The 27,377-nt window shown below is 40.7% G+C and overlaps 1 protein-coding gene across 3 annotated transcripts in view; it reads left to right on the top strand.

Annotated features, from left to right (window-relative positions):
• CAMK2D (calcium/calmodulin dependent protein kinase II delta) overlaps positions 1–27,377 on the top strand; it is a 162,819-nt gene that overhangs the window by 56,733 nt on the left and 78,709 nt on the right. For all 3 annotated transcript variants that reach the window (XM_082315887.1, XM_082315886.1, XM_082315885.1), the window contains exon 4: positions 8,238–8,297. In XM_082315887.1, the coding sequence (XP_082172013.1) occupies positions 8,238–8,297 (60 nt within the window). The remainder of the gene's footprint in view (positions 1–8,237; positions 8,298–27,377) is intronic.

Here is a 27,377-nt window from a genome sequence, read left to right as displayed (position 1 = left end):
TTTCTGATTGTATCAGGGTTTCACAGGCCGTGATCTTTTTCCAGTCTTGATAACTAGCTGTTGCTGTGATAGATGCCGTTGTTCACAACTGGAGACTTGCTTTCATAAAATAATCTAGAATTTATAGAGCACTCCTCCTTCTGCATTTGCTTTGCTGCTTTTTGAGCTTCCTATTTGTATTTTTCATTTAATTTTCTTAAAGTTTCTTATACAGACAGCATAGGAGACCTTTTTGTAATCAAGTATAGGTAATCACATGAGAGCAAAGGAAGCAAGTATATAAATGTCTTTGTGTGTTCCTTTTTTATTACACGTTTGGCTTTAAAGCTTGGCTTCTTCTTGCTGATAATTGTTTTTCCCTTTTCATAGTGACAAGTGATCACTGTTTTAGCTGATCAATTATATATTGTCAGAAATGAGATGTATTAACTTTTTGGTTTTAGTAAGTGACCTACTATTTATTTTTTCTAGAGCATTTCCTCTGATACTGTTGTAGCATAAACGTTTTATGCTAGACGCTATCACAGACTTTCTCAGGATTCGTGGGATTTTGCTGCCTGCTAGGTAATTCCTCTGGCTGTACTCGTCATGGCAGGACACTTCTTTCCTAATCCACTCTCGGTGCAGCGGCGCACCTTCTTACGCTTCAGATGTTTGGGAGCTGAGTGCTCGAAGTATTTCAGTTTGACCTGCCCTTTGACATTCCCCTTCAGATCACCAGTAATCGAAACCTGGCTGAAAACAGGGTAGCAGAAATAGATATTTATGTACAGCATTTGCAGTTTACGTACTTGTAAGTAAGCTGAGTGGAGGAAGGAAGGACCGCAGGATTTCCTGAAACATGTAGAAGACACATGCAGACTTGAAAGGCGAGTCGTCGTCTTGGGTACCCCACAAGAACTTACGTACTGCAGACTTTACTCAGAGGGTTTCTGACGCTCCTCTAACAACGCTAAGGATTATTTCATTTCTTTGGAAGTGCAGCTGTCATCTTCTGCACCTTAACGTCCACTTAAATCCCTGACTCAAGGAGTATTTAATGCTCTTTCTGCTGCCTCGTGGCACAATGTGGATGGTGTGAGGTATCGCCGTTCCCTTAGCAGTTCCTTTTGTAACAGGTATAATAACAACTGCTCTGACACAAGCAAGTGAGTGAGGTAAATGCAGAGAGCTCATTATTATAATTCACGTGACACCAGATACCGCCTAACTGGTACCAGTCAATATACTCGTTAAGTTGGGGTGAAAATCTGGGAATATTGTTTAGTCAATCATAGTGATGATGATGATGATGAACCTTCACATATTGCAGTGCATTCAGCAATGTTTCTGAGTAAGATGTTTTTATCATTTTTATTTTTACAAAAAGACCAGGCGTGTTTTTTTAATCAATACAGTTATTGTTCTTAAATCATGCAATAACAATTTAGCCTGTTGTCCATACCTGAAAATGTTCAGCTCTAGTATTTGTTATTTGAGCACATGGTTATGTCTGTAAATAAGAGCTGAATATTAACCCTGTCTCAGCATGGTGGGCTGCTTATCCTTTTACTAGAACGTGATCGTTTCGTGAATCATCCTCTTGTTTTATGGCACGGTCTGAAGCAGTCTCCACAGGCACAGCTACCTCTGACCGAATGCCGTGGGCATATGACACGCGGGGCATGTCCTGGCTTTGACGCGTAAGCTGGAAGTGTGAGTAACGGTTGTATTCGCTGGGCGCTTTTAATTAGCAGGCCTTACGATGTGAAGCTTTGTCTCTAAGAAATGGTATTAATTTATACGGGAAATGTGATTTTTTCAGAGAAATGTACTAGCTGAAGCATCGGAGTTAGCAATATGAAGTTCAGGTCGCAAGAAGAATTTATGCACTTGAATAAATGAAGTACATCGTTCAGTTACAGTGGGTGTCGTTTCAAAGTATTTCAGTACATGAACATGTGCAGATACCTGTTATTTTTTTATGCAGTTGATGCTAAAATCTCAGTGGCATCAGTGGGAGCCGGGGCCTGCCAGAATCTTGCAGGTTTAGACGGAATAAGTTGTTTTCAGTTAAATGAAAGAGCTCCATCTAGTTTATGCTCTGTCATTTGAGAGTTTATTTCACCTAGTAAATTTTGAAGTAATGTGTACTTGCCTGGTTTTTTCATCTTGTTTAATTTACTGTCTGTCCACCGGAGCAGGAGGAACATTTGTGTCGTGTTCATCATGCGTTGTACGGGTTAGTCCTCTAGACTGCCTTACCCCGGTGGTACCCGCCTGCTCTGTGGGTTCAGGGTGCTCTCAGGTGTAGTATGATAACAGTTAAACGACCAATGAAAATGTTTGGTGTATGTGAAAAATTAATCATATACAGTGCCAGTTCAGAAGCAGTGGTATAGCAGTTAATAGCAAAGAAATTTCAAGTGTTTACACTTTATATTCCAAGTCAGAGATGAAGTGCTTTATTATATCTGTGTTATTCCTGAAGAGTCAACATGGGATGTATTTAGCACTTCACAGAAGACTCTCGGGCACCTTCCAGGTTTCTAGCTATGCTGGCTAATCCTGTAAATATAGGTTGAGGTAGTACAGAATAGCCTTTTAAAGTGGTGCTGGTAGTGCACCAGAGAGAGACATCTTGTGCCAAATGACCAATAGTCCCGTGATTATTTTTTTTCATTCGTTTTTTTCCCCTGAGGCACTGATCGTATTTCCGTCGTTCTTCTAAACAAGCTTAGTTCAGTTTGCATTTCAGATCGTCTCCCTGTGTGCCGTGTATAATATGGCAATTGGTCAGCCCGTGATTAAGTTACAGCCAAAGGTGATGGGCATTAAGATGCTGTAACTGTATATGTCTGTGCTTGTGTTTCAGGCTTGCTGCAACTGAATTTAAAAATCTTAACACAAAACCTCAGTGGAAGAGTTTAAGTTTGTAAAAGAGCTTTGAGCTTATCTTGCAGATTTTAAATTTTCTTTTATATATTTTCAACTTCTGAAATTTAATTTTTTTTTTTTTATTTACAATGAAATAATCATGGAAGAATGTTAAGTGTAGGCTTTGAGGCCTCATGGAGAATTATGATGGTTCAGTTGGCAAGTGGTACTCAATGAAGTTTCCTTTCTTGTTTTCTCCTACAGATTTAAAAAGTATTTTACAAACTTGAAGTGCTAACTATTTTAAAGATGGAGTTTGCTTTTTATATATTATTTTAACTCTATTGTTATACTTCTTTTAAACATCCATATCAAACTTCCTGGACACTTTGCAGTAAGGATTGAGCTTTTTAATTCTCTTTTAACATCTGATGCTAAACCATTGACTCCAAGAGTTGTCATCCATAGCAACTTTTTCTAAACTTGTTCATTTCTTAGTATTTTCAGAACTTTACCATGCAATTATTGTGACACAGGATAATTTTACTTAAGGGTTAAAGCACCGTATTTCAATTGTAGTGTATTTTTTACATTCCAAACAGTTGTGTTTTCCAAAGTTAGTACTTTGGGAAATTTGCGATGCTTATTGTAGTTGTGTCATAGTAAATCTTGTAATGTCATGTTCACATACTTTATATAAAAGAGTACAATTATTGTAGAGAAAGCAAACTGAGTGATGCTGTACGTCTCTCTTTGGCTTCAAAAAGTCTTGGAAACTTTTCTTTTAGCAGAGAATAGTGTATTTAAAAATTTTTGTCTTCATTAGTATGATTTGAATGAAAACAGCTAGCTTTTTTTGTGTTTTATTTGTGTATTTTTTTAAATATGAAAAAATATGAGCATCATAGCATCATGAGCATCCCTAACAGAGGGAAAAATATGCAGAAGAGCTTCCTTCTGTAATTGGTATTTTAACATGCTTAAGCTGTGTGTTATTTGCCTTCAAAAGTTATTGATCTGGCTTAATTATTTCAAAGGTATTGCAGGATAGTGCTTATTTTTCTAGTAAATTGATACTTTGTTTTTCTTGTCAACATATTACATTAGATTTGGAATGTAGAAACCAAATATTTTGATTTTTCTGAGCAAGAATATTTGCTACGTGTTTCTGTACTTATTTTTTTTTAATAATTTTGCCTGTAGAGGCTGACGTTTTGCATTGCGACTGTTTTTTCCCTTTAGTATAGAGCGAATTGCTAGAGCAGCAGAACTCCGTGTGTTTGCCTTCATCTCTGCTACTGAATCAGTGCCTGCTTTATCGTTACATGGCTCTGGAAATCTCTTACTTTCAGAAAACGTAGAAGTAAATAATGTGCCTTTATATTTAGTTTTACATCATATATTTCTCTATCATTGTCCTCATGTTTCCTTTTTTTGTTACTATAGCATTTAAGTGTCACTGACAGCTGTGTCCAGAATATTTTGATGTTTCCTTAACATTCATACCAAATACAAGTTCTGCAGCCTTTTTATTCTTGCAGTCAATGGTTCTCTGATTCAGATTCCCTCTCGATTCATGAAACGACCTTATACAAATGCTGCTTATGTTTTCTGCAAAAAATGATGTCTCCGAGCAATCCGATTATGGTTACTGCTTGCTTTGGCTGTTTTCTGGTTTGTTGGGGGTTTTTTGTGTGTGGTTTTTTTTACACTTCAGGCCTGCATTGGTGAGTCGCCAGACAGTTTGTGTGTGAAACCTGGTACTCTGTTCCTCTTGGAACAGGGCTTTGGCATCCCTCTCCTAGTATCCCTTCTGCTGGAGCTACGTGGTAGTGCTTGTGTCACAAATACAGATTTGCTTAGTTTTAACCCACGAAATTCAGTGGATAATGACAATGTGTCCCTCCCTCCCCTATTTCTTGAAGTTGTCCTAATTTAAAATTTGTTGCAGTAGTTGAGCCGCTATAATTTTTACAGGACTTCTTGCATTCAAATTCATTGCTGCTTGTCGATGACCTCTCTGTTGACATCATTAATTGTGCTTACTGAAGTCTTACTGATTATGCCTAAAACGGTTGGATGGATGAAGTAAATTACAAAAAAAAATAGTGCTCATTAATTGAGGACAGTTACTTGATAGTAAGTTGTCAAGATTTGTCAGGAGAGCTGGAGACTTAACCTATCTCTTCTGTTACTATTTGACATGATTTAATAGTTTGCTCTCCAAATACATGTAAAATAGGTCAGCCTGTCTCGCTTCGCCCAGATTGGCGTGAGGTTAGCCGTAAGGAGCTGGTTCTGAATGTGTCAGACCCAGAGTTGTCTGCCGAGCGTCTCTCCGCTGTAAGGGTGCGTGCTACACCTGAGACATCTTCCGTAGGAGAAGGGTAGGATCTTCCTGCCCAGCTTGTCCCTCTATCCCCATGTGCTTTTAAACACAGTAGTCAAGAGTCATCTCACTGGGTGTGCTAAATAAGCCTGTGTATTTTCTGACTTCCATACAGACTCTGCTCTTCAGGCTTTATTATGGCACTTTCTAGAGGTCAGCTTGGTTGCTTCATTTATCTTCAGAGTTCCAGGCTTATGGTTTGCCGGAGTGTGACACTTGGGTCTATATGTATAAACCTTTGGTATCCTGCCCGAGTTTTTAAGAACATTTTAATTAAGTGCAGCAGGAGGGCATAGGAGTTTGTGAATTACCAAATATGAATTGTTTGGTAACAGTTTACATAAAAACACAAAACAAACCAACAAAACCCAACCCCCCCTCCCAACCACCTCCCCAAACCCCAGCTTTCACAGTTCATCAGTAAATTAATCTTTGATATATTCCTCTAGCCATCATTGCTTTTATAAGCACTGAAGTATCCCAAAGGAGTGAAAATGTTACTATTTGCGATTTTATTCATATCATTATCACACTTAGGAGGTTGTGCCTGTGATGAGGAGCTGATTGTTCAGTGCACCGTGCAAGCAGGCTGCTGAAGCTGGCTAGCTGGTAACGAGCAGAGTCAATGGCAGGAGAAACCGCACTCAAGATCCCAGTTCAGTCCTTAATAGTAATCGCCACAGGAACAACCAGGATATATAGGTAATTTTGTGACTTGAGCTGCCAGCCTGGTGGGAAGATGCCTAGGTTGTGGTCATCGCTCCCATCGCAGCTCATGTGTTTTATGCAGGGGCTGTTGATGCTTTTCACGTGAAGCAATCCTCACGGCAGGGAGACGGTGTCTTCCTGGACCAGCGTGCACGCCCAGGATCGCTGCTGCGTGCCTGTACGCACCCGCTGCTCCTATCCCCACCTACTGCTCTCACCTCGCTCGTCCCGAGGGTCTCTCTGTCCTGTTTAATGAGCCCCGTGTAGAGCAGCTCCGCAGCGGGCAGGCTGAAGCCAGAGTCATCTTCAGGAAAGCGAAGTTGCATGAGACGCGGTTTTTTGGCAGCAGCAGAGGCCGCCGGCCCCCCTCGCTGTCGCCCCGTGCCGCCCCGTCTCCCTTGTGCTGGCCCAGCCATCTGTGTGGAATTCAGTTTTCCCCTTTTCAGGGCGACTCTCCTGATCCATGTTTAGATTAAACGCTCTATAAGAGTGGAGTCGAGCACCAGCTAAAAGGAGGATGTTGGGATCGCGCTACTGTACTCAGGCACCGAAGAGGAAGGGTTTCATGGTGTGTTTTTTCTTGAACCCTATTCTGGCTCTCGTCCAGTAGACTCTGATGTCAAGCGGGTATCAGAGGAACTATGATTTACTGGCTTGGAAAGATAACCTAATTACACTGATGGTATTATGAGCGAGAACAGATACCATAATAGATCCGTAAGAGTTACGTTACAAAAACAGCTAACGTCTTCGTTCTTGCTGTAGTATTTTGACGCCTAATATTCTTTTGTAGATTAAACTTTTTGTATTCTCTATATTGCTGGTTATTCAACTCAAGACTTACTGTGCAGACTACTGGTTTTATGGGGTGGAAGGACAGTTAAGAATTTCCCCTTTCAGTTGTTAGGAGTGTTCTCAAACATAATGCGGATAATTAGGATTGCAGAGATAGCACAGCCCAAATCACTTGTGTGACATTTGAAGTTTGAGTCCCGATGAAGGACTGGTTATTATAGTATCCTTGGATATGAAATTGGAGCTAGTTAAAATAATAGCAAAAGAGCCTCATCTCCAAGAACATTTTACAGTTTATTTCTCTTCTAATTTTGAAAAATTATTTTTAGCTAATATTATAAAATTGAATCTCTGCTGCTTTTCTGCCTCTTGACAAAAGCTTGGTATTCTTAGCAGCCACAGAAATTATGCGCCAGAAAATGAGGATAAATGCACTAGAAGTCTGTTGGAATTACAGGATTACAGTAGGCAGTAGCTCGATATTTTTATTATCTCCAAATTATGTATTTTATTGCCCGAGTTACCTGTGTGTGTTTTATACTGCCTGACACTAGACATTTTAACATATCTGAAGACCTTCAGGTATTTCCAGTATAAATAATTTATGCACCCCTCCAACACTCTCATACGTGTTACATAAAACAAGTACTATATTACTTAATGTTAACCAAAATGCAGCAGAAGCAGTACTATAAATGGTGGTGTTTGGAGCAAATATTATGAAAGCGTGCTACATAAAAAACCAGCTTAAAATGGAGCTTGACGCAAGTAGTAGTATTTTATCTCCAGAAGTGTCATTAGGGCTCGGGGGTGTACAAGTTGAGACCTACAGCCTGCTGCTCTACCTGAAGGCTAAAAGGAATCAGGCGGCCGGGAGAGGGGGAGCCGACAGATGGTACACCTGGACCTACGTGTTCAGGGTATCGTCAGGTTAATGAATAATCAGCCTGAGAGGGAGATTAGCCCTGCTGGGAAAATAATAACTGCTGGTCATTAGGTATTGGGAGCTCCTGTAGCATCGTATTGCGGCGGGAGCGCGTGGTGGCCCGAGGGCTGGCACTCTGTCGGGGTGGCTGCCACGTGTCCAGCCGTGTACCTGGCACACTAGGTGTCATTAAAGCAGTTAACAGGTAGGATTTAAGGCAACGCCAGAGGTTCAGGTTGTCCTCCTGTTGATTAATGTTGTAACGTGGTTTATTGCCTGATTATATGTCATGGCATGAATATTTCCTGTTCTCCCCAGTGAATCAGCAGCTTGATTTTTCTAATGGAACTGCCTGTGGTAGTCCATCAAAGAAGTGGTTGGATGCAGGAACCTAATTCAGGATTACAGTTTGAATGTAAAATCTTAATGGATCTAAATAGAGGAGGTATGTTTTAAAGATCACATCTGATGGTGTATTTTTTTTTTTTGCTTCTGTAAAGCAAATACACTGAACTATGTTAATTGTCATACTAAAAGCAACTGTTTTGCTTTCCTTTGTTGCAGATCACCAGAAACTGGAAAGAGAAGCTAGAATCTGTCGCCTCTTGAAGCATCCCAATATTGGTAGGAACATTTACTTGCTTTATACAGTAGATATTGGTTTAGAAAATTGAGGGGAAAATACAAAATAACAAATACAAATAGCAGCTCAGAGAAGTCAAGTGGAAATATCTCCAAGCAAGACTATTTCTTTATAATCTGGTGCTCCTATGGGATGTAATATCCCAGTAGATCACCTAAAGCAACATGTACTGTTCTCATCTTCTTTGCGCTATTGCTCTGCCATCAATGAGCTATCTATGCCAGGTGTTTGGGGTTTTTTTGAGCAGTGTGTAGGAGGAGTTATTTCCAGTACTGCTCATGACTTTTTGAGACCTGCAGAAGAATTTAATCTAACAGCATATGCTGCAAAATGAGACAGACCAATGTCGATAGAGTTAGTGTTGGTTTTACTGAGATGCTTATTTTATCCTGTTTTATTTTGTGTTTGAGATTCTGTTCTTCTGGAGGAAAGATAGGTAGATGCAGAAAGCTCTGCTGCTTTTATTTCCAAACTGTATCTTTTCTACTCAAGCATTCATGGAAAGCAAAAAAAGATATTTGGGGGGGGTGGGGTATGCCTTGCTTTAGAAACAGTTGAAACAGATAAGTACCTCGATCTTTAAGGAGTTGTATCTGGGTTTTATAGACACTGAATTACATGCCAAGGGTATCTCTCACAAGAATATTTGCTGTACCTGAGACTTCTGCGGAAGGGTGGGGTTTTCGTGTCCATTTTGTTCCTCTCTCCCTATGCACGTTCTTAAAAGTTGTCATCAGAAAAACTAATAATCTCACTGAATGTTTTAAATAAATATATATGCTTGGTACTCCAAAAGCACTTGGCAGTCTGCTTGCTCTTCCTTCTGGTTAGTTTTTCTCCTTTTCATTTTTAACTAACAACTATTGGTCTGTGTGACATTTTTAGACTAATATTTTTTTGTGCCTGGGAAAGAATCAGCTCCTTCCTTTTAATAATAATCATAAATTGAAAACAAACATACCACAGTTCAAAATGAAATGTTGAATCTCTGCAAAAGCTCTCGTAGGCAGTCTCAAAAGCTTAGAGGTTTCACATGCAAATTTGGCTAAAGAGGAAGGGTCATGTTATCTGTGTTATTTTATCCCAGCCAAAATTTTTGCATTGTAAAGTGATGCAAGACAAGGGAACGTACAACTCATTGCAGGGAGGAGGTGCAGCTCTTGTGCAGTTATGGAGAGCAGTCGTTACACATACGGTGCTAGTCTGACTCTAGAGTCATTTACCTGTGCCTTGCTGTAACCAGAGCGTATCGGTGAGTTTGAACAAGCCAGGGAAGATGAATAAAGACCAAGAATAAACTGAAGTGGAAGAGCTGAAGTGCACAGAAGAACTCAGTTGAAACAAACATCTAAATTGATTTCATGCGATTGCATGTCTTCGGTTTGTTGAATAGGCTTGGACCAATATTAGGATGTAGTCCAGATCCTCTGTGGCAGGCCAGCTATTCCACAAACAGTGTTTATACCTCCGAACGTATGACTTGAAATGCAAACAGGCGATGACAGCTTTGGCGCCAGGCAGGTAGGGTTCTGTAAGTCAGCACAAACTCCACGCATCTCTACCTGCAGCAAGGTGCACCATTCAGTCAAAGGATTACAGACAAATTCTCCTACTCCTGTTTCAGAAAAGATGCCATGTTCTGGATCTGTCTGAGAGAAGATTTTCATGACTGGGAATTAACATGCCAGGGTTTGGCAGCAGGCATTATGTTCTGTCGTCGTTCAGTTTCTACTGTCAGCTGTTCTGCCAGCCCTGCCTGTGTATCTGCCTGAGAAAAACTGTTCCAATTAGTGTGGTTACAATAGTTCCTTGTTTGTGTAATTGCTCGAGTGAAGGCCACTTTGTATCTGGTTCCTCTCTTGGAGGAAGATCATAAATGTGGTCTGAAAACGAGAAACCATTTTTGTAAACTTAGAAGGGTAACTCTTTCCAAAGGTAATAACGTCCGGCCTCTGAAGTCCTATCACGTAAGCTGCCGGGCTGAAGAGGTCCCGTTTGCAGGCTGCGCTGGCTGTCCGGTCTGCGCCTCGGCCAGGTGCCCCCAGCCCAGCAGTGGTTTGCCCTCACCCCTTCTCCGGCAGTCATGCCCTCAGCCAGCCACATGTTAACCCTAAAATCGTTCTAGGTGCACGCTGCACCTCTTATTCTTGGGTCACTGTCACATCCCCTTTTTAAAAAAGTCACCTCTAGTGGGTAATAATACTACATCACACTACAATGCACTAATAGTGAAAAAGGAAGTATGCCAGAGTAAGGTAACTCAGCTGTTAACAGCAGAGATTATAGTGTGTTTTATATGTCTCAAAATGGTAAAGATTACCCCTTGTAAACAAGTTTTACTTGCACTATGTGTATGACACAGAGTATGCCTGTTGAAAAATACTAGCAAGTCCATGAATATAAAATTCATGCTTTTCATCTGTATTTTCTCCTGAATTTACTGCCACAGATTAATTTCTAATAGCCCAGAAAATAAAAGATTTTTTGAAAAGGAACTTGTCGTGATAACAATAAGTGTGTATAATTTAAGAAAATTAAGGAAAAAGTTCTAAAAAATCATTTTTCAAATGCAATCTCTATAGGAAAGCAGAGATCTAGTTTAATTGATTGGGCAGTTTCTCAAAGATGATCTCAGTGGTTTTCTTTATTTTCCTCCAGTGTAGGTTTTTTTCAGTTACTTGTCCTTTTGAATTACACATTTGTTGCAGGGCGGCAGATTTCTGAAGTTAGAATTCGGTAATCCTTTCTCTTTCTTTTGGGCTTATTCTTCTTTATTCTTCCTAGTCAGCTTGATTAAATCTCCCTTCTAAAAGTGCCTTAGTGTAAAGGTGTCAGTTTCAGGTTAACTTTATTTCTAAAATAGTACATATATAATAGTACTCCTTTATAGAGTGTTTCATGGTCTCGTCAGTTAATTATCTTCAAGTCTTAAGCCTGTACCAGATACTTTTTATGGTGAAAACCCCTTTTTCGCTACCTGTTTCATACTTTCGCTCCAGTCAGAGTAAAGTAGCACAGCTGGGTGAATCACATTTTCAGATTTCAGCCTGTGAGTAAACACATTGTAGTTTTCATATAAGCAAGATTTTTTTGTCTTTAGAGAAATGGAATTAAAAAAAAAATATTCGAAACCGCTGGAAATATATTCCAATTATCTTTCCAGAGAAAATAGAGAATTATCAAAAACTTTTACAGATCACTGGTTTTGTATTTCCTAGGTAGGTGTCCAATTAGTACCTAACTAGAAAAATATTTAGTATTTAGTTATTTCATCAGGATAAGAAAGAATTCAGGACTAAACTTCTTAACTATCGACATACCTATTTTTAGCTTCCCAACAATACCATTTTTATATCCATTTCATATCTGATTTGATGGTGGTTTTATTTAATGAGTACCATTATGCAGTTAGGAACTCTTAGGATGACATTTAAAAAAGGCTTTCAATTTTAGTCTGTATGCATATGCACTAAACTTCAGAAGTTCCTCTGGTATTGGCAGAGGAGTCTTAAAATGGGACACGAATGTTTTAATTTTTTTTTAAAATGTAGAATTTGAAGAAAAGGGTTTGGAAAAGCACAGCATATGGGGAAAAAAATAGAAGACTAAATCAGAATGCTTTCTTTCAAAAGGATAAAACTCCCAAATTTGGAAATTAAGGAGACACACGTGAAAATATTTTCATTTCAGTTCTTGCTTTGAATCTCCCCAAGTAGTCACTGTAAAATGTTCAACACAGAAAAACTGAGAGGAAACCAATATATTTTCTGCTGCCTTTTTGGAAGTATTTATGGCATCAGATTTTTATTTCAGGAATCAACATATCTACCAAATGTTCACAAATAAAGTATTTAAGTATGTACTGAGGGAACTTAATTCGTATTAGGTATTTCTGCTGAAAGAATGATTTTGAACTAGGGTAAGATACCAAGTTCTGAATTCATGTATGAAAATTTAAATCCCTGATGATCATTCTCACTAGACAAGTGTCGGGAAGGGAAGCTAACTAAATCAAAATCCAACTGTCTGACACTTCCAAATCCTTACAAATTGAAGGAATCCATGATAATTCATTTTGATACACAGGTGTTGTGTTGCTTGATAGGGACACATAGATTTATGCATAGCTAAGCCTACAGGAGCATACGGTCATTTGAAAACTGCTTTTTAGATGCAGCAAATTTTTTTTTTGTTTTTAGAAACTGATCTCGCCAAGTGCACTTGATATCCTTTTAATGAAGTCATGAATCTAGCTACTAGCATCAGCTGCCTTCTGTAAGGCATTTGTTCTACCGCTGTATTATGTGCTAATTTTTTAATTATGGGAAATCAGCATATTCTTTATTAGGGACATCAGGAAAACAGATAACCACAATAAAAATGGGAGGTGGTAGTTCTCATATGATGGGATTATCTGTGGCGGAGTTCTAAAGAAGTCTCATTCAGTATTTTTATCAACAGATTTAAAGAAAAAAGTTGAAGTGGTATCAGTTTGACACGGTGGGACTAAGGAGCCTTACAGGCAATAGATGTGAGCTCACATATCTAAGAACAAAGAATATATATCAGTCTTTAAAAGAGGAGTGCAGGCATCTTGGAAAAGAGTGACTTTGAAAAGCCTGTGGTGACAGGAAATAACTACTTGAACACAAATCTCATTGGGATGCTGTAACACCCAGGGGAAATACCATTCTCGGATGCATGGAAGTAACAATCAGAAAAAGGAAAAGAGCATTTATTTTGTATCTGCCGGCAGAAGTCACTTCTAGAGCACCGTGCTGAGCTGTGACATCCACATGTCAGTAAGTGTGATCTAGGTGGAGGGGGTGATTTATCCCAAGATAACCAGAAAATGTCATTTATCAAGAAAAAGGCAAAAAGAAACATGACTATAGTGATGAAGTTAAACATAGGAGTTAGTTTTTTGGCAATGAAACTATGAGAATAACTTAGGGGTGTGATGTTTTCTGACTTGAAGTCTGGATATTTTTTTTTTTTTTAAGCTTTATACTAAGAACTGTCTGTTACTGAAGATGTATGTACTCCTGCTATTCAGAGCTATGTACAGGCCATTATTTTTGGAAAGCTGCACATTGTTGAAGAAAGACTGAAAGGCAATGATTCTGTTTCTGTGGTGCTTAGGAAGCTGGACAGTCCTTGCTGGTTATGTTTATATCCAACACAGAAGTGTTGTGGAAGTCTTCCTTGAAGAAGATGTTTTCACTTCATGTACAAGTATAGCTCCAGGATATCTCTGAAAGCTGAGTATCTCTGTCCAGATGCTGCTTTCCATATAAATATTTCAGTTTTTCAGCATCTCTTTGTTTTATTCATTTTTTTATTTGAAGAAATCCATGATTTCTTCTGCTCTGTCCAGCTATGTAGTCATGAGGCCTAATGAATGGTGTAGGAAAAATGCCTAAAAGGAAAGTGAATTAGAAATGGAATTTCCTGTTCTCCTTTTTCAAATCTCCGCTTCCCACTTGAGTAATGTATGTATGAAGGTTGGTTTAAAAAATACAGGATTTCCTCATCCTTTCCACGTACAGTTATTCCTTAGCAATACTCATTGCTTATATTGTGATTTCTGCCTCTTCTCACCTCAGTTCTTTGTATTAAAGTAACTGTAGTAGAAAGCGAATTTTGTGTGAGAATTAAAATGATGCAAAATCCATTAGCTGAACTTCCAGGCCTTGAGAGAAAACTTTGTGGGGGCTCGGAGTCCTTTCTTCCTGATCAGTCTTTGGCAATACTGGTGTTTTCTTCTTTTCCAGCAGTTCTTGAGTAATCTGGCCTGCTTCTTCTGTTACATTGTCATAGGAAATTTCTAGGCCAACGTAGCTCAAGTTCCTTTAGTAACAGAGCTCCAGCAGTTTGTGCTGGGCTGCACTAGTTTGTACATCAGTCTGGTTTTCAGCACTGCTGTATTTCTCAGCTTCCTACCACGATGAGAGGACTGTAACAACATCACTGTGTATAGGTTTTCTTTTTGACTTATTACAGCTTGCTACCATAATAGACTTTAAAATGAAAGATGTAAATGTAGGTTAAGCCTTGCTGTTTGGAGAACCTAGTGCTTTTTCTTTGTAAGATTACCCATCGAGTTATATTTAAAGCTTACCTCCTGTACTGAACAAATACCCATGAAGGATTTGTCATCTTGTGCAGCTATTACTTTTGCAACTGTTACGTGTACTAACGCTTCCAATTTTTTAACTTAGAAATTTGGAAAGAAAATTTGCAAGGAAAATAATCATCTCTTCACCAGGAAATCCACTGTCATAGTCCCGTTTTCTGGCCTTTATCTTCTTCTTGGTAAACTTTGATTTCTCAGTCCTCTCGTAACTTCAGGTAAAGTTGTATTTTAGCACTCTGATTTCTAGTCTAGCAATCCACGTATTTTTGATGGTGTAAGACTGTTGCACCATCTTACTATCACTTTTGATGTTGATTTAGAGCCTGCTTTGGTAATTTGGGTTTACGAGGTCCCAACAGATGATAAAAACTGCATTAGCCTGATGATGCAAGTTCTGACCCGGTCGGGAAAATTGCTGATTCAAACCTGGTAAAAATGTGGGTTTTTTTCCAGGTTGAGTTTGCTCTTGCAGGGTTTGTGCTGAGTTTGGGTAGTATTTTTCTAAATCAGAGTTACACCATCTCTCTCGGTAGGTTCTGGACGGGCTTCTGCTGTCTTTACGTTCCCACTTGTCAAAAGCTGCACACAGCAAAATGGTTTGTGCAGCGTAGTAGGATCACATAAATAACCAGAAACGCCTGGTTTTCACACGGCAGCGCTAACATGTCTGGCTTCATCACAGCACATCGGTCCCTGCCTGCTGCCGCCTCCTCCCTTTGCTTTATAGACGGTGCATAAGATATGGCAAGCAGACAAGATCCATTAGCCAGCTACATCAGGCTCAAGTCTGACTCTTGATGAATCTTCATCCCTTCCTGAAAGGCCACAGCAGATTTTACTGACATGTGGCAGCCCTTCAGGTGATAAATGAAGTCTTTTTGGCAACAGGACAGGTTGTCCCTGAATGGCTTTGTAAGTCAGGATATTTAGAGGTAAGTAGGACTGCCAAGCAGAAACGGTGCCATGTCAGCTCTAATAGGCCTGAGCCAGTTGTGTGCAGATCTGCTCGCGTAGCCTCCGTCGGGCTGGAGCTGTGGCGTTGCCCGCTAGCATCAGCTAGCGGAGGGCAGAAAAGTCTGTCTGCTCTGAAGAGCTATAGCTGGACCAGCACGTGGGAATATGGAGCAGCACCTTGCCAAGGAAGGGTGGCTCCCCAGCAGGTCGAGCGGCAGGCTAGATGCAGGACAGTCTGGGACGCCAGGAAAAAAGGCAAATCCCTAAACTGATTTCATAAACGTGTTGGTGTCTATTTGCGGTCTGCTCTGGTTTCCATGCTGTGAGCTGGGAACTTCTCATAAATGCTGAGGAAATGGATAGCGCCCAAACCTGGCACTGCTCCTCGTCAGACTCCATGCTTGTGTTCAGCTTGCTTATTCAGGAGCGCGCCCTTACGCCTGAAGGAAAGGAGGAAAAGCCTGCATTTGGGGGTTTTCTCGTCTCTCCCCACAGTAACACAAAACATGAACACAGAGGTGGTTAAATCCTTCATGTGGGGGGAAAAATAAGAAACTTCGTATTGTCTTGTGCTTTTTGGACAGAGGGTAATTAAAGATATGTGGGATTTTTGTGCCCTTTCTGCAAGACAATGTGTCCTTTATGTTTTATATTCACCAAGTTTTTGCATGGGACTTCACATAAATTCGCAAGAATCTGAAGAGAAACACTAATAATATACAGCAAATGTAGATTTAGTAAATCCTTTCTGAATTTCTTTTGATTCACTGTGGCAAGGTCAGGAGTAGCTCAGCTGGCATTGGCTAAGTTACTGTATAAACCAAATATGGAATAAAAATCAGGCCTGTTCAGGATTGGTGGATATAGTTCTTTAGCACAATATTTTTTCTGAGCTTAATTTCAGGTTTTGCACTTTACATCAAAAATTTATTAATACAGACTTAAAAGGTAACAAGACAGTTCTTTCCTAATGCAGTGAAAATCAAAGAAATCCTCAAGTATATAAATTTATGCTCAATAAACATGGTCCTCAGGAATATATTAACTATTTCTATGTATAAAATATATATATATATTAAAAAAAAAAAAAAAGCTTTTGTTTACCTCATAGAGCAACCAGAAATCTGTGGGACTAATGCACGTAGAAGATTTTGCTTCTTTTAATTATTTGTATTGCTTAGATGAGCTGATCATTTCAACAATTTTAAATCTCATCCATTCTACTGAATTAATTAAATTTGTAATTTCCATGATGAATAAGGTGAACCATAGTCCTTGAGAGAATTAAAATAAAACATGAAGAAAGCCAATAAACCAGTGATATAACACGATTTCATATTTAATGTAAAAGCCGATTTAATGAGTATTATAAAATAACAGATTCAGTGTTTAAACTCAGCCGTGGCTACAGTGTGTAGCTGAATAGTGAAGTGCAACAGCAGAATACAGAAGCTGGTTTTGTAGTAGCTGTTTGTAAAATTAAATGTACTGTAACGAGACTGAACCAGGCAAGAAGACACAAGGAGGGGCATCGTGGGTTTTGTTGCAATTGGCTTTTCTGCGGTCGTTCTCATTCTCAGCAGTTTTTGTTATTACTATGCATTTGATTTCCTTTCATTGGCGAAGTTGTTGTGAATGCATGGTTGATGTTTAAGATGAAGAGACTGAAAGTTTTCACTTCTGATGTTGTAAGAATTTGGTGGGGAAAGGGCTTTCTGTAGACCTGTCGGCAGCCCTAACAGTGAGTAAACCCCCCCCCCCCCCCCCCCCAAAATACCAAGTTAAAAATACTGTAAGTTGTTTAGTGCTAATCAATGTGTCAGTAATTTTCAACATGTAACATATTAAGTGTCAGATAATGTGGTCTGTCTGAGTGTGAAACCAAAGAAGTGCGAAGGCAGCTTTTTAGGTGTTAAAGCTTTTGTCTCTGTTTTGGTTACAGCATAATCCTTTTATTCCAGTAAGAGTGGTTAGGTTTTACTCCTCTGGATTACTGTGGAGTATAAAAATGTCTTTTAGTATAGACAATGACACTACTCTTCACCACACTAGGTTAATTCTCTTTCCTTTTAATGGAGGACAAGATTATTCTAGCTCAAGTGAAGCATTGCTGGTTGTAATATCCCTGACAGCTGTAGCAACATCCATAATATACCGAGGAAATGAGGTTTCACTAAGATTTGCCATGAATTTTGTCATTTTTTTGCCGTAGAAAGTATATGCATAATTTGCACCAAAGTAGGTAACGATAAAGTATAAATCAAAGGTGAACCAGACCTTGAGGGATTTTTCCTTGCCTGCTTATAGCTGGTTTTGTACGTTTTCTTAAACGCATGAATTTTCTTTTCAGTGTGTCCAGATTCTTCTAAACATATTTTCTTTCCGTAAAGTCAGTTACACTTGTGTAGCCAGTCATTTTAATTGTAAAATAGAGTAATCCACAGAAACGGGAAGTGGAATTTAAACATCTCTCTTGAGGAACCTGCTGCAGGGGGTGAGTACTAGGATGGCTGCCACACTTCCCATTTGTATTTTGATCTCTTGTTCTGCTTTGCTTTCTATATATGCTTTCTGGAAGGAAGAGCTCCGTAATTGCATTGCTAACTTCAAGAACCATATAAATAAGCTAGATTAAAATGAATTGCTCTTTTTTTTTACACACACGAGATGAATCTTGGAGAACTTACATTTTTTTTGTTTGAAAGCTTTGTTTATTATGAATCTGCAACCACGTGTTATGCATTCGGATAGACATCATGACTCCCAGCTAAACCACAAATATGTAATTTTCCTCTGGACCCTTTCCTCCAAAAACATAGATCTCTACTACTTAAGCTAAAGTAAGCTTTTTCTTTCAGTAAAGCTAGCAACAGACATTTTTAGAGCATTTTTGGGGGATATTGTAAGTTCTGTTCCCTTTGCTTTGTACAGACAATGTTGTTGACGGTTTAATAGGTGAATTTTGCCCCGGTTCTTGGATCAGTACCCAAACGCTGGTAAAAAAAATCTTGTGAACCTCTGTCTTGAGTTGGGGGAAAAAAAAAACCAAACCCAAACTGAAAAAAGGTTGCAGTATCTTCAGTGGTGTGGATGGTGTCACTGTTTGGATGGCATTAGTGCAACTCCGGTATGGGTGGTAAAATTGTTGTCGGGTAGTTTCCATTATAAACCCAGCTGCAGCCTTGACATTTGTGGCTGTGGGCTGAACCCACTCTGTGGGACGCTTTTGTCTCGGCCTGTTCCCTTCCCCAAGAGAAAACAGAATTATCATCTGAGCAGCATTTGTTTCCCAAGCAGCCTACATCTGCCCGTTTGGAGTGTTTGGCCCCCTCACCCAAGGAGGGTGGGCTGTCACCCTTACCAGCGGGGAGGAACCGGTACGTGCCTGCTTCTGGAAGAGGTCTCTCCGAGGAGAAAGTGTTTGGCTGTTTGTACCACTGCAGGGCTGAGTCCCAGCCTTACCCTTCCTCTCTGCTGTCTCAATTTGAGTCCCCTGTGACATGCAGAAAAGGATAAATTCAGAGGTGGGGGCAGAGAGAGGTAGAGGAGGAAGGGTGGCACGACTGGTGGGGAGGAGGAAGCGCTTGAGTGGGGGAATGGGGGAAAGCTGGGGATCGGAGCCGAGAGCGGCGAAAGGAAGGTCTCCTGACTTTGGACCACGCGTCATGTTTTGACTTAAGCGATGATAAATCGGGAGTGGGGCTTTGGGAGCTCACTGTGGAGCTTAGGAATGTCTTTGCTCCTCTTCCAAAGACGGTACGAACCATCGGTACAAAGCTCATTAAGAGAGGCAGTCCTCGGGGCTACTCCCATCTGCCCAGACATCTTGCTTTACTTACATGCCCTGCCCCCTGAAAAAAAGCATTGTAAATCATGGAATCATGCGGGTTGGAAGGGATCTCTGGGCGTTAGCCAGTCCCAAACCCCTGCTCGAGCCATGTCCAGTAAAGTCAGGTTACTCAGGGCCTGTCCTGCTGAGTTTGGAGAATCTCCAGGGAAGGAGGTTGCACAGCCACTCCGGGCCCCGCTCCAGTGTTTGACCACCTTCCTGGCAACATAAATAAATAAATAAAAGTGTCTTTATGCCTAGGTGGGATTTTCCATACTCCAGCATGTGTCTGTTGCCTCTTGTTTTGCCATCTGCGCCCTGGAGAAGACTGTCTGTGCCATCTTGACAGCCTCCCCGCTGGTGAAGATGGAGATGCGTTCCAGCCTTCCCTCCTTACGGCCGACCCAGCGTCTCCCTGCGTACCACCCGTAGCCCCCTGAGCATCGTGGTGGCTGTCTGCTGGAGGGCGCCTGAGAGAAATGATAGCTAGCGACAAATTAAGCTGTCCTAATGAGTACTTAGACTGGGCTGAAATAAAAAGTTAACGCCACAGGTTACTTCAAAGGCACAAGATACGATGTAATTCAGGGTATGGTCTGCTGTCAGGCTCGTAATTTTAGGTCTGAGCATTGTGTTAGTCTGCTCTTGGGATGCTTTCCTGGGCAAGATGCTGCAGAAGAAAATAGTTTAGGGCAAGGAGCAAGGTGTTTGCGATGTTTCGTTCTCCGAAATCTTTCCTGCCGATCAGCAAAGAAGGCTACTAGAAGGAAAAGTGGATGTTTTTTAACACAGCTGCATCCCTGTTAGGATGTTTTTGTTCTTTTCTTAAAAAAAAATCCACTTTCATGTTTAAATGTTGTGACATAAATTCTTAATCAAAGTGTAATTTGACTAAAAACTGTAAACAGGGCCTGACTTTTTGGAATGCGGTTTTTAATTAGTTGCAAGGTGTGCATTGGGAAGTACACTTCATAGGCTGAACTTATCTATGTCATGTCACGTGCAGAAATCCCTTTTCCTCTTGCTTTTTGCATTTCATGTGCATCTTCTGCATCTCTCCCAACAGAATGCCCGTTCAGGAAGAGATTTTATAATATCCTGGATATTATAGATTGAGAACAGCACATGGAAAATCTGGTTACTTACTAAAAATGTAAAATTTCACATAGAAGGTCATGAACAAAGCACAGTGAGACCGTGTACTGCTGTGACACTGGGAGGCTGGCTGAACATCAGTCCATGGCTCTTCTCTATTTAGCAACGCAGACCTAGGGTCTGTGCTCTGTCTATGCAAATGCACCTTATGAGTCGCGGCAGTACAAATTATCCCTGTGTCGTGTTCCGGAGAAGTCATGAGAGAGGAAAAACCACAGTACAGTTTCTTCCCTTGCTCAGGTTGTGGTAACTGTGGTGATTTTAGCGATGACTGCAGCTGCCTGCTAGAGACCGCTGGCCAGTACATCGCAGAAAAATCACCAAAAACTTTGAGATTTTGAAGAGCTGCTTGTCTACATCTGTGTTTTCCTAAGAGGAGTTCTCTTGTAAACTAGTTACCACAGCAAAATTATTTTTTTTTTCCCCAAAACAGCCGCAGGTCTGTCCTCATCAGGACCCGGGCCTGCCTGCTTAGCCTGGCATGCCCATAGCTCTGCTGAGATGTTACCCTTGACTGTCCCCCTGCGTGGCAGCGGTGTGCCAGTGGCTGGTGCCAGCCTGGCTGATCTTCCCCTTGTGCTCGAGGGTGAGGGGACAGAATCGATCCGTTCCAGATAGACAGCCGTCCCCCTAACCGTCACCTGTCTCGTAGCAAGTGTTTCAGGTGCCCTTTAGGATTTTCCTCGCTCCTTCAAACACTTGTCTTTAAAAAGTCACAAATTGACTTTTCATCATGACGGGAGGCTGTTGCGTTGCTCTGCTCCTGGACGTATCTGTCAAAGCCATGGCGTACCAAAGGATGCTGGCTGGACTGGTCTCTCGGCTTTTCACATACTGCAACCTAGCACAGAGTGAATGCTTTTACCCTGCAAATACCACTAACCTCCATCACTGGCAATGGATAAATACCTTGTAATTGCTCAGCTGAGTCTGGTTTTCGCAGATTCCTGCACTGAAGACTTTCTTACTCTGACAAAACTGCTGATGCAGGATTGATTTTTTTCCAGTCGATAGGGGTTTAATGATACCTCTCTCCTCCCAGTCACCTTCCAAATTTGGAAGTTCTTTTTTTAGTGCCTTCACCAGAGTGTTAGTATTCTCAGGGACTGCCCATGGGAATGTGCTTCTAATTTTAGTTTGTCCTCTAGATGTCTGTCTCCTTTAAATACATCCAGCTTCTCATTACAGCCACACCGGGCCAAGCATGGCACTCTGCTCCTGATAACTCGTATATTGAGGATGTTCTGCTATTGTATTGCAATCAAATCCACAGCTTCTGCTCTTGTGCTGCACAGCAGTGAAGAGCACTCGTGTATCAGCAATTGTATCACCCAAGTAGTGCTTTTTAATTCATTTATCTGTCGTGCATTTATTTACCAGGTGACCTTGAGAGTTATTTAATTGTATTCCATCAATTATACTTGGTCTAATATTGATGGTGTTATTGCTAGGATTATGTTCAATTTGGCTATGCGCTCTTGCTGGGAAAGAATTGGTTGATGATCTAAAGTCATAACTGGAGCTGAATGGCTTGCAGCTATCTTCTGTAGGATATATATTTTGGGAGTTACTGGATGCGCTAAATAAGAGGAATATTTAGAGAGATGCTTCAACTGCAGCTAGTAGTCTGGTTTTGTGAATACAGACGGGCTTCCAGCTCTCTGTTGCAGCTTCTCTTCCCTCCAAGTTTATGTGGGTTTTCATGGAGCTAATTGCAATCTTACAAATGGTCCCGTGGGACAGGACAAACTCTCTAATTTCCATTTATTGTGAGACTGTGATTAAAAGACAATGGCAGTTTCTCATCATAAGCCTCAAGTTTGTCATCTATTAAGTTAATGTGCATTCCCCGCTTTTTGTAAAACAAACCCTTTCAATTATTTGGGATCATCATTCACTTGTAAACTTGCACGTTAGGAAAATGATAGTAATTTATAGTTGTCTTCAATTCTGGTAGCATGACTTACTGTGATAGTTAATTGATAGAGGGGGAAGCCACATTCACTCAGAAAATAATACAGATGGTTTTGAGCCCAGCCCAGTCGATGGAGATGGAGCAGGATTATTATGGAAACACCCTGGCTTGGTATAGTGCTCTGAATCTCACAGTCTTACGCTCTGTTAAGTTGCTGAAAGCTTCTTCGGCTTATATGTTGTCTTGATTAATTGTAGAGCATTTGGTTATCTAGGTTACGGCAAATTTTTGTTTGCTACGTTTGATGCTGCATGGATGTCAGCAGCATGATACAGATAGCTAGAAATAAGAGACCAATTACGTGACCTTCATTTTTTTTTCCTTGACACTTTTCAGACGGTCTGCTTTTTCAGATTTGTAGTGAGTATAAGAAACAGACTTCTTTGCATCTTCACTGTAACCTGTGGTGTAGTGTAAAGATGCCTAGGCTTGCCTTTTGGTTTTGCTGTTGTCAAAGAGCGGATTAAATAAGTCATGCTGATACAATCAAACTAATAGAGGTGCACACACCAGCTTGTTTGAAGTCAGTTTGGAGATCTCTACACCACGTTCCCATTTGCAGTAAAGACATGCTCTAGGAAACATGCTGTAACTATAACAATTAGAAATGAAAATATTTATCCGTAATCGTTGTGTGCTAAATCATGCCCTGCTAAGAGAGGGGGAAGCAGCAGCAGAAATCCTTCTGCAAAGTCAATAATCTTTGGAAGCAGCTTGAACTAGTCGGTGTTTGCTGGAAGCCTCCCTTTCTGTGCTGCTGGCTCTGTGGGAAGCTCCGGCCCGGCCGCTTGTTGGGAGCAGGTAAGCTCTTCCACCTACTGTAGCCTGTTGCCGTTTTGTGTACTAACACAGCACGATGCTCTGCTAAAACAGGATAAATTAATGGTATAGTTTTATTTTAATATTTAGCAAAGAAGTGTGAGCCTGTTTGCTCCCTGACTGCATATGTTCAGGGAGTTTTCACTGCGTGGTAACCAATATATTGCCATGAGAAACTAATCAGCTCCTAATAAAACCTATGTAATTGCTCTTTTCACAATAGTTACAGCTTCCTTAGGAAACTGATGGGAGAAAAAATGTTGTCCTCTGTTGCTACCATAAAGAAGCGCTTGCATAAGGAATGGGTAATCCCAAGTCTGAGGGGACACCCGAGTTTGATGTACCGCAGACTGCAGCGGTATGCATTGCTGCCGCGGTACGCACGGAGCCGATCTCTGGGTTGATCGTATTGCTCGGGATATTTGGGACTGATGTTTGTGAAAGAGGACACCAAGGACAGAGGTGTGACCAGAATTACATATTAGGTCTCTTGCATCCATTTTATGTCTTTTTTCCTCAAAGCTGGTAACACACAGTTTGGGGACCCAATCCTGTGAAAGTGGCTTTAGCCTTATTTTCATGCACAGATATAAAAAAAGCTATCAGATAAAAGCACAGAGAGGCTGAATTTACAGTGGTACTGTGTAACATAAGAAAGTAATAGGTTCATTCCCCAAAATACAGAATGTGAAATGATAATAAGGTAAAGAGATGTTTTCTTTTGCCTTGGTTCACTTGGAAGACATTATTTTAATTCACATTTTGTGAATGAAGAGGTGGTCTTATAGAAATGTTTAGACAGGCTTCATCACCTACGAAGAAAAAGTATAGCCATACATAACTATGTGACAAAGCAGTCCACAGAACTGAAAGATTTAGCCGAGTAGGCGTAAACTGCAAGCAAACGTCTGTAGCCAGATACACTAACAGTTGCAAAACCTGAGAAGGTAGGAGTGTTCTGTTTGCGTTTGGTCCTGTGCTCGCCTGAGACCTGCAGGAGCGGCTGCGTTGGATCAGATCAAAAGCCGGTCCGGCTGGTGGCTGATCGTAGCCCCGGAGGCCCGGGAAAGACTGTGGAGATGCCTGGAGCGATATTTCCCCCGAATACTTCCCTGGTCTCTGGTAATGGCAGGTCAGGAGCTTCCTAAGGAAATGAAAGCTTGTACGTATTTTAGGAGCAGTCTGGGTCTCTTCCGTGAAGTTGACTTTATTGTCCTAGAGCTAACTTTTTTGCTGGAGCAGGTCCATGGCCGGCCAATGCTGCCCTCATTTCAGAATACAGCATTTTCTGATCTCCGAGGACTACTGCGCATTAGAATAATATCCAGCATAATCAAGAAATAATTCAGAGACAATGTTGACTTGGTGTCTTAGCATTTTTTTTTACTTAGGGTTTTAATTTGGGAAAATGTTCATATCACCATTGTAATGCCATATTCTGATGCTTAGTATTGCAATCAAAAGTGCCTAGAGTCTGTCTTAGTGCCTGGAGTAGAGGATAAGTGATTGGGTTGTCCTGTTACCAAACTAAATAAATAGTCATTAAATTCCAGATGCCCTCAAAAGGTGGTACCTGTTGTGATTGAGTGAATCGGTGTGCACTCTTGGTGGTCATGCCGCATATAGTTGTGCGTAGGTCTTCAGAAAACGAGCTCAGACCTGTTTGTCCAATGTTTATAACCACTTCACTCAAAAGTGTGACTACATTTACAATGTAATTCATGTTTTTAAACTTCCCTGTCTTATAGAAGACGAAACAATGCGTGATCTTCATTGCAAATCTGGAGTATTTCAAGATCACACTGATTTCTGTTGTCCACAAAGACAATGATTAAATATGTTTAATCTTTCATGAGGGACTGGCTGTAGGAGTTACATTTGATGTAACACTTCTAGCACAACAGTACTTAATGTTAAACTTACCACGCAGGGAGTAGAATTTTAGGTCTGTCTGCGCATAAAAGCTGCCCCAACTTAATCAAAAGCTGATTTATTTTTAAACTGACACAGCTGTTTTTTTGTAGCCATCTACTGTTCTGTACACTGGGAAATTGTTTCAGTTTAAATTAGCTGATGTTTTGTTTCAAGCTGAATTAAAGGAGTGTAAACTTTGTTTTTATGCCAACATAATAACATAAATGAGAGCATTTTTCTCTTGTAGACAAAGGTCTTAACACGTAGTATTTGTAATACTCACTCTACAGTCTCCAGTAAGAAATAAGAGAAAATAAAATGTCTTTGTATATTCTGTTGTCATCTTCCTGCTGAGAGGGATGGCAAGAATTCCCCGAGACAACTTTATCCGAAAATAAGGTAAAGCTTTAAAGGCAAAAGAGAAAATACAGTAAACCAACTAAATCCTTTTTTTTTTCTCAGAACTAAGGATTGGACTTGTTTATGAATCGATTATGGGGCCATTTTAATTTATCTTCCCGGTTGATGGCGGTAGCTGGGGCATTCCTGCCTGGGGAGCAGGCGGCTCTTGCTTCGGCCTCTGTCCTCCCGCTGGGAAAACCGGGGCAGCTAAAATAATGTTGAGGTCTCTTTTGGCTCTCTAATCCATTTGTACTTTGGAATAAGAGGAATATTAAAGTTTCCGTTTTAAAGGTTACTTATTCCAGCTTGAGGTAAAACGAACTTTATAGTTACTTATTGTTTAAAAGGTCTTAAGTGTAATTTTTGTGGAAAAACAAAGCACCGTAGCAGCTTTTTCTGAACTTCTGTATTTTCAGGAGATCAACATGACAGCAATGATAATTTTGTCATATATATGTATATGTTGAAAAATTACATCCAACCTATTTTATGCAGCGTCTAACATATATTAACATATATTTAAGGCCAGAGCTTAGGAGGCACTTTGTACCCTCGTCCCCGCAAGAGTCAAAAGCACGAGGAGCATTCCTCGCACACGGTGCTGTTACCTGCCTAACTTGTTAAATCTCAAAAGGCATTTGTTCCCAAGGATTAGACGCACGGCCTTCCTATTCAAAGTGGCACATGGCTTCTCTGTTGCTTCCTTGACGGGAGGGGAGAAGGATCCCAGAAGGATTTCGGAGATGGGTCGGGGAGCGGTTTCACGTGGATGTCAGGCAGCAGGTCCCGCGAGGTTTTCCTTTCTCCCCCATGTATAATGCTCAGGTCAGAAGCACACGGTCCGTGCCTGGAAATGGGTCCGTTACGGAGCATTTGCTCCGACATTTCCTTGATGCTGGAATGGGATGCGTCGTGCTGGGCTGAGGGACCAGCTTCCTGGCCCAGGGAGACGAAGCTCAGAGCCCAGCTTGCCCAGCGCAGCAGCCTGCAGAGAGGTTTTTTCCCATGGTTTGCACTCCATAGTTGGCACTGGGATGTCACTGGGAGTTGAAAGGCAACTCCAGTACACTTCTGTTTTCTGTCCCCTAACACAATAATGTTTTAGCAGTAACATTTGTTTTGTCGTGTTTGTCTTTCCGAAAGCATGTTCTTGCTTGGGAAATATTGTAGGAAATGAAAAGTTTCCAAAGTTTAGCCTCATGGAAATACGTTTCTGCTTCTTTGTTATAGCTGGAAGTGAAATCTGCTGGGATTCCTTGATCACGAGTGTCATGGATTTGTTGCTGTAGGGATAATTAGTCTTCCTTATTTACTTTAAAAAGCCAATATGCGGAGCAGTTTTTTATGTCTAGGATGAATAATGTGATATAAAACCACATATCTGTGTGCATGATTATCACGTACCTTAGAAGCTACTGTGAAGATTATTTAATAGGCTTATTGACCTACGGGTCGCTGTGAGCTGTTCTGTACAGAAATCAGAGGAGAAACCATTTTTATGAAGGCAGCGGGTCAAACCGCAGTTGTATATATGTTCTTCTGAGTGATTTTAGGGGGTTTTCCAAGACGTGAACATCCGAGTTGTCATCTCCTTTGGCTCACTGCAAAGCCACAGCCTTGTGTAACTGTGTAAACAGGACGGGGGTGCTGCCGGGATGTTGTCAGTTGTCCGAAGGCTCCGTCAGCTCTGGAACCCGCTGGAACAGCAGAATATAAAAGTACAACAGGAAAAATGAGTTTGCATGCAAAATCTCTTCTCCCCCCCCCTCCCCCCAACAGATGCAGTCCATATGGAAAGGACTTCTGCAAATGTTTACATGACTTTGTTTATTTGTAGGAGCATATTTGTTACAGATTTTTGTTCTGGCCAGGTTCTT

This window comes from Platalea leucorodia (assembly GCF_965183815.1).
Source record: "Platalea leucorodia genome assembly, chromosome: 6".
Classification (NCBI taxonomy): Eukaryota; Metazoa; Chordata; class Aves; order Pelecaniformes; family Threskiornithidae; genus Platalea; species Platalea leucorodia.
The sequence above is the reverse complement of the archived record's forward strand: the minus strand, read 5'-3'. Positions and strand labels throughout refer to the sequence as shown.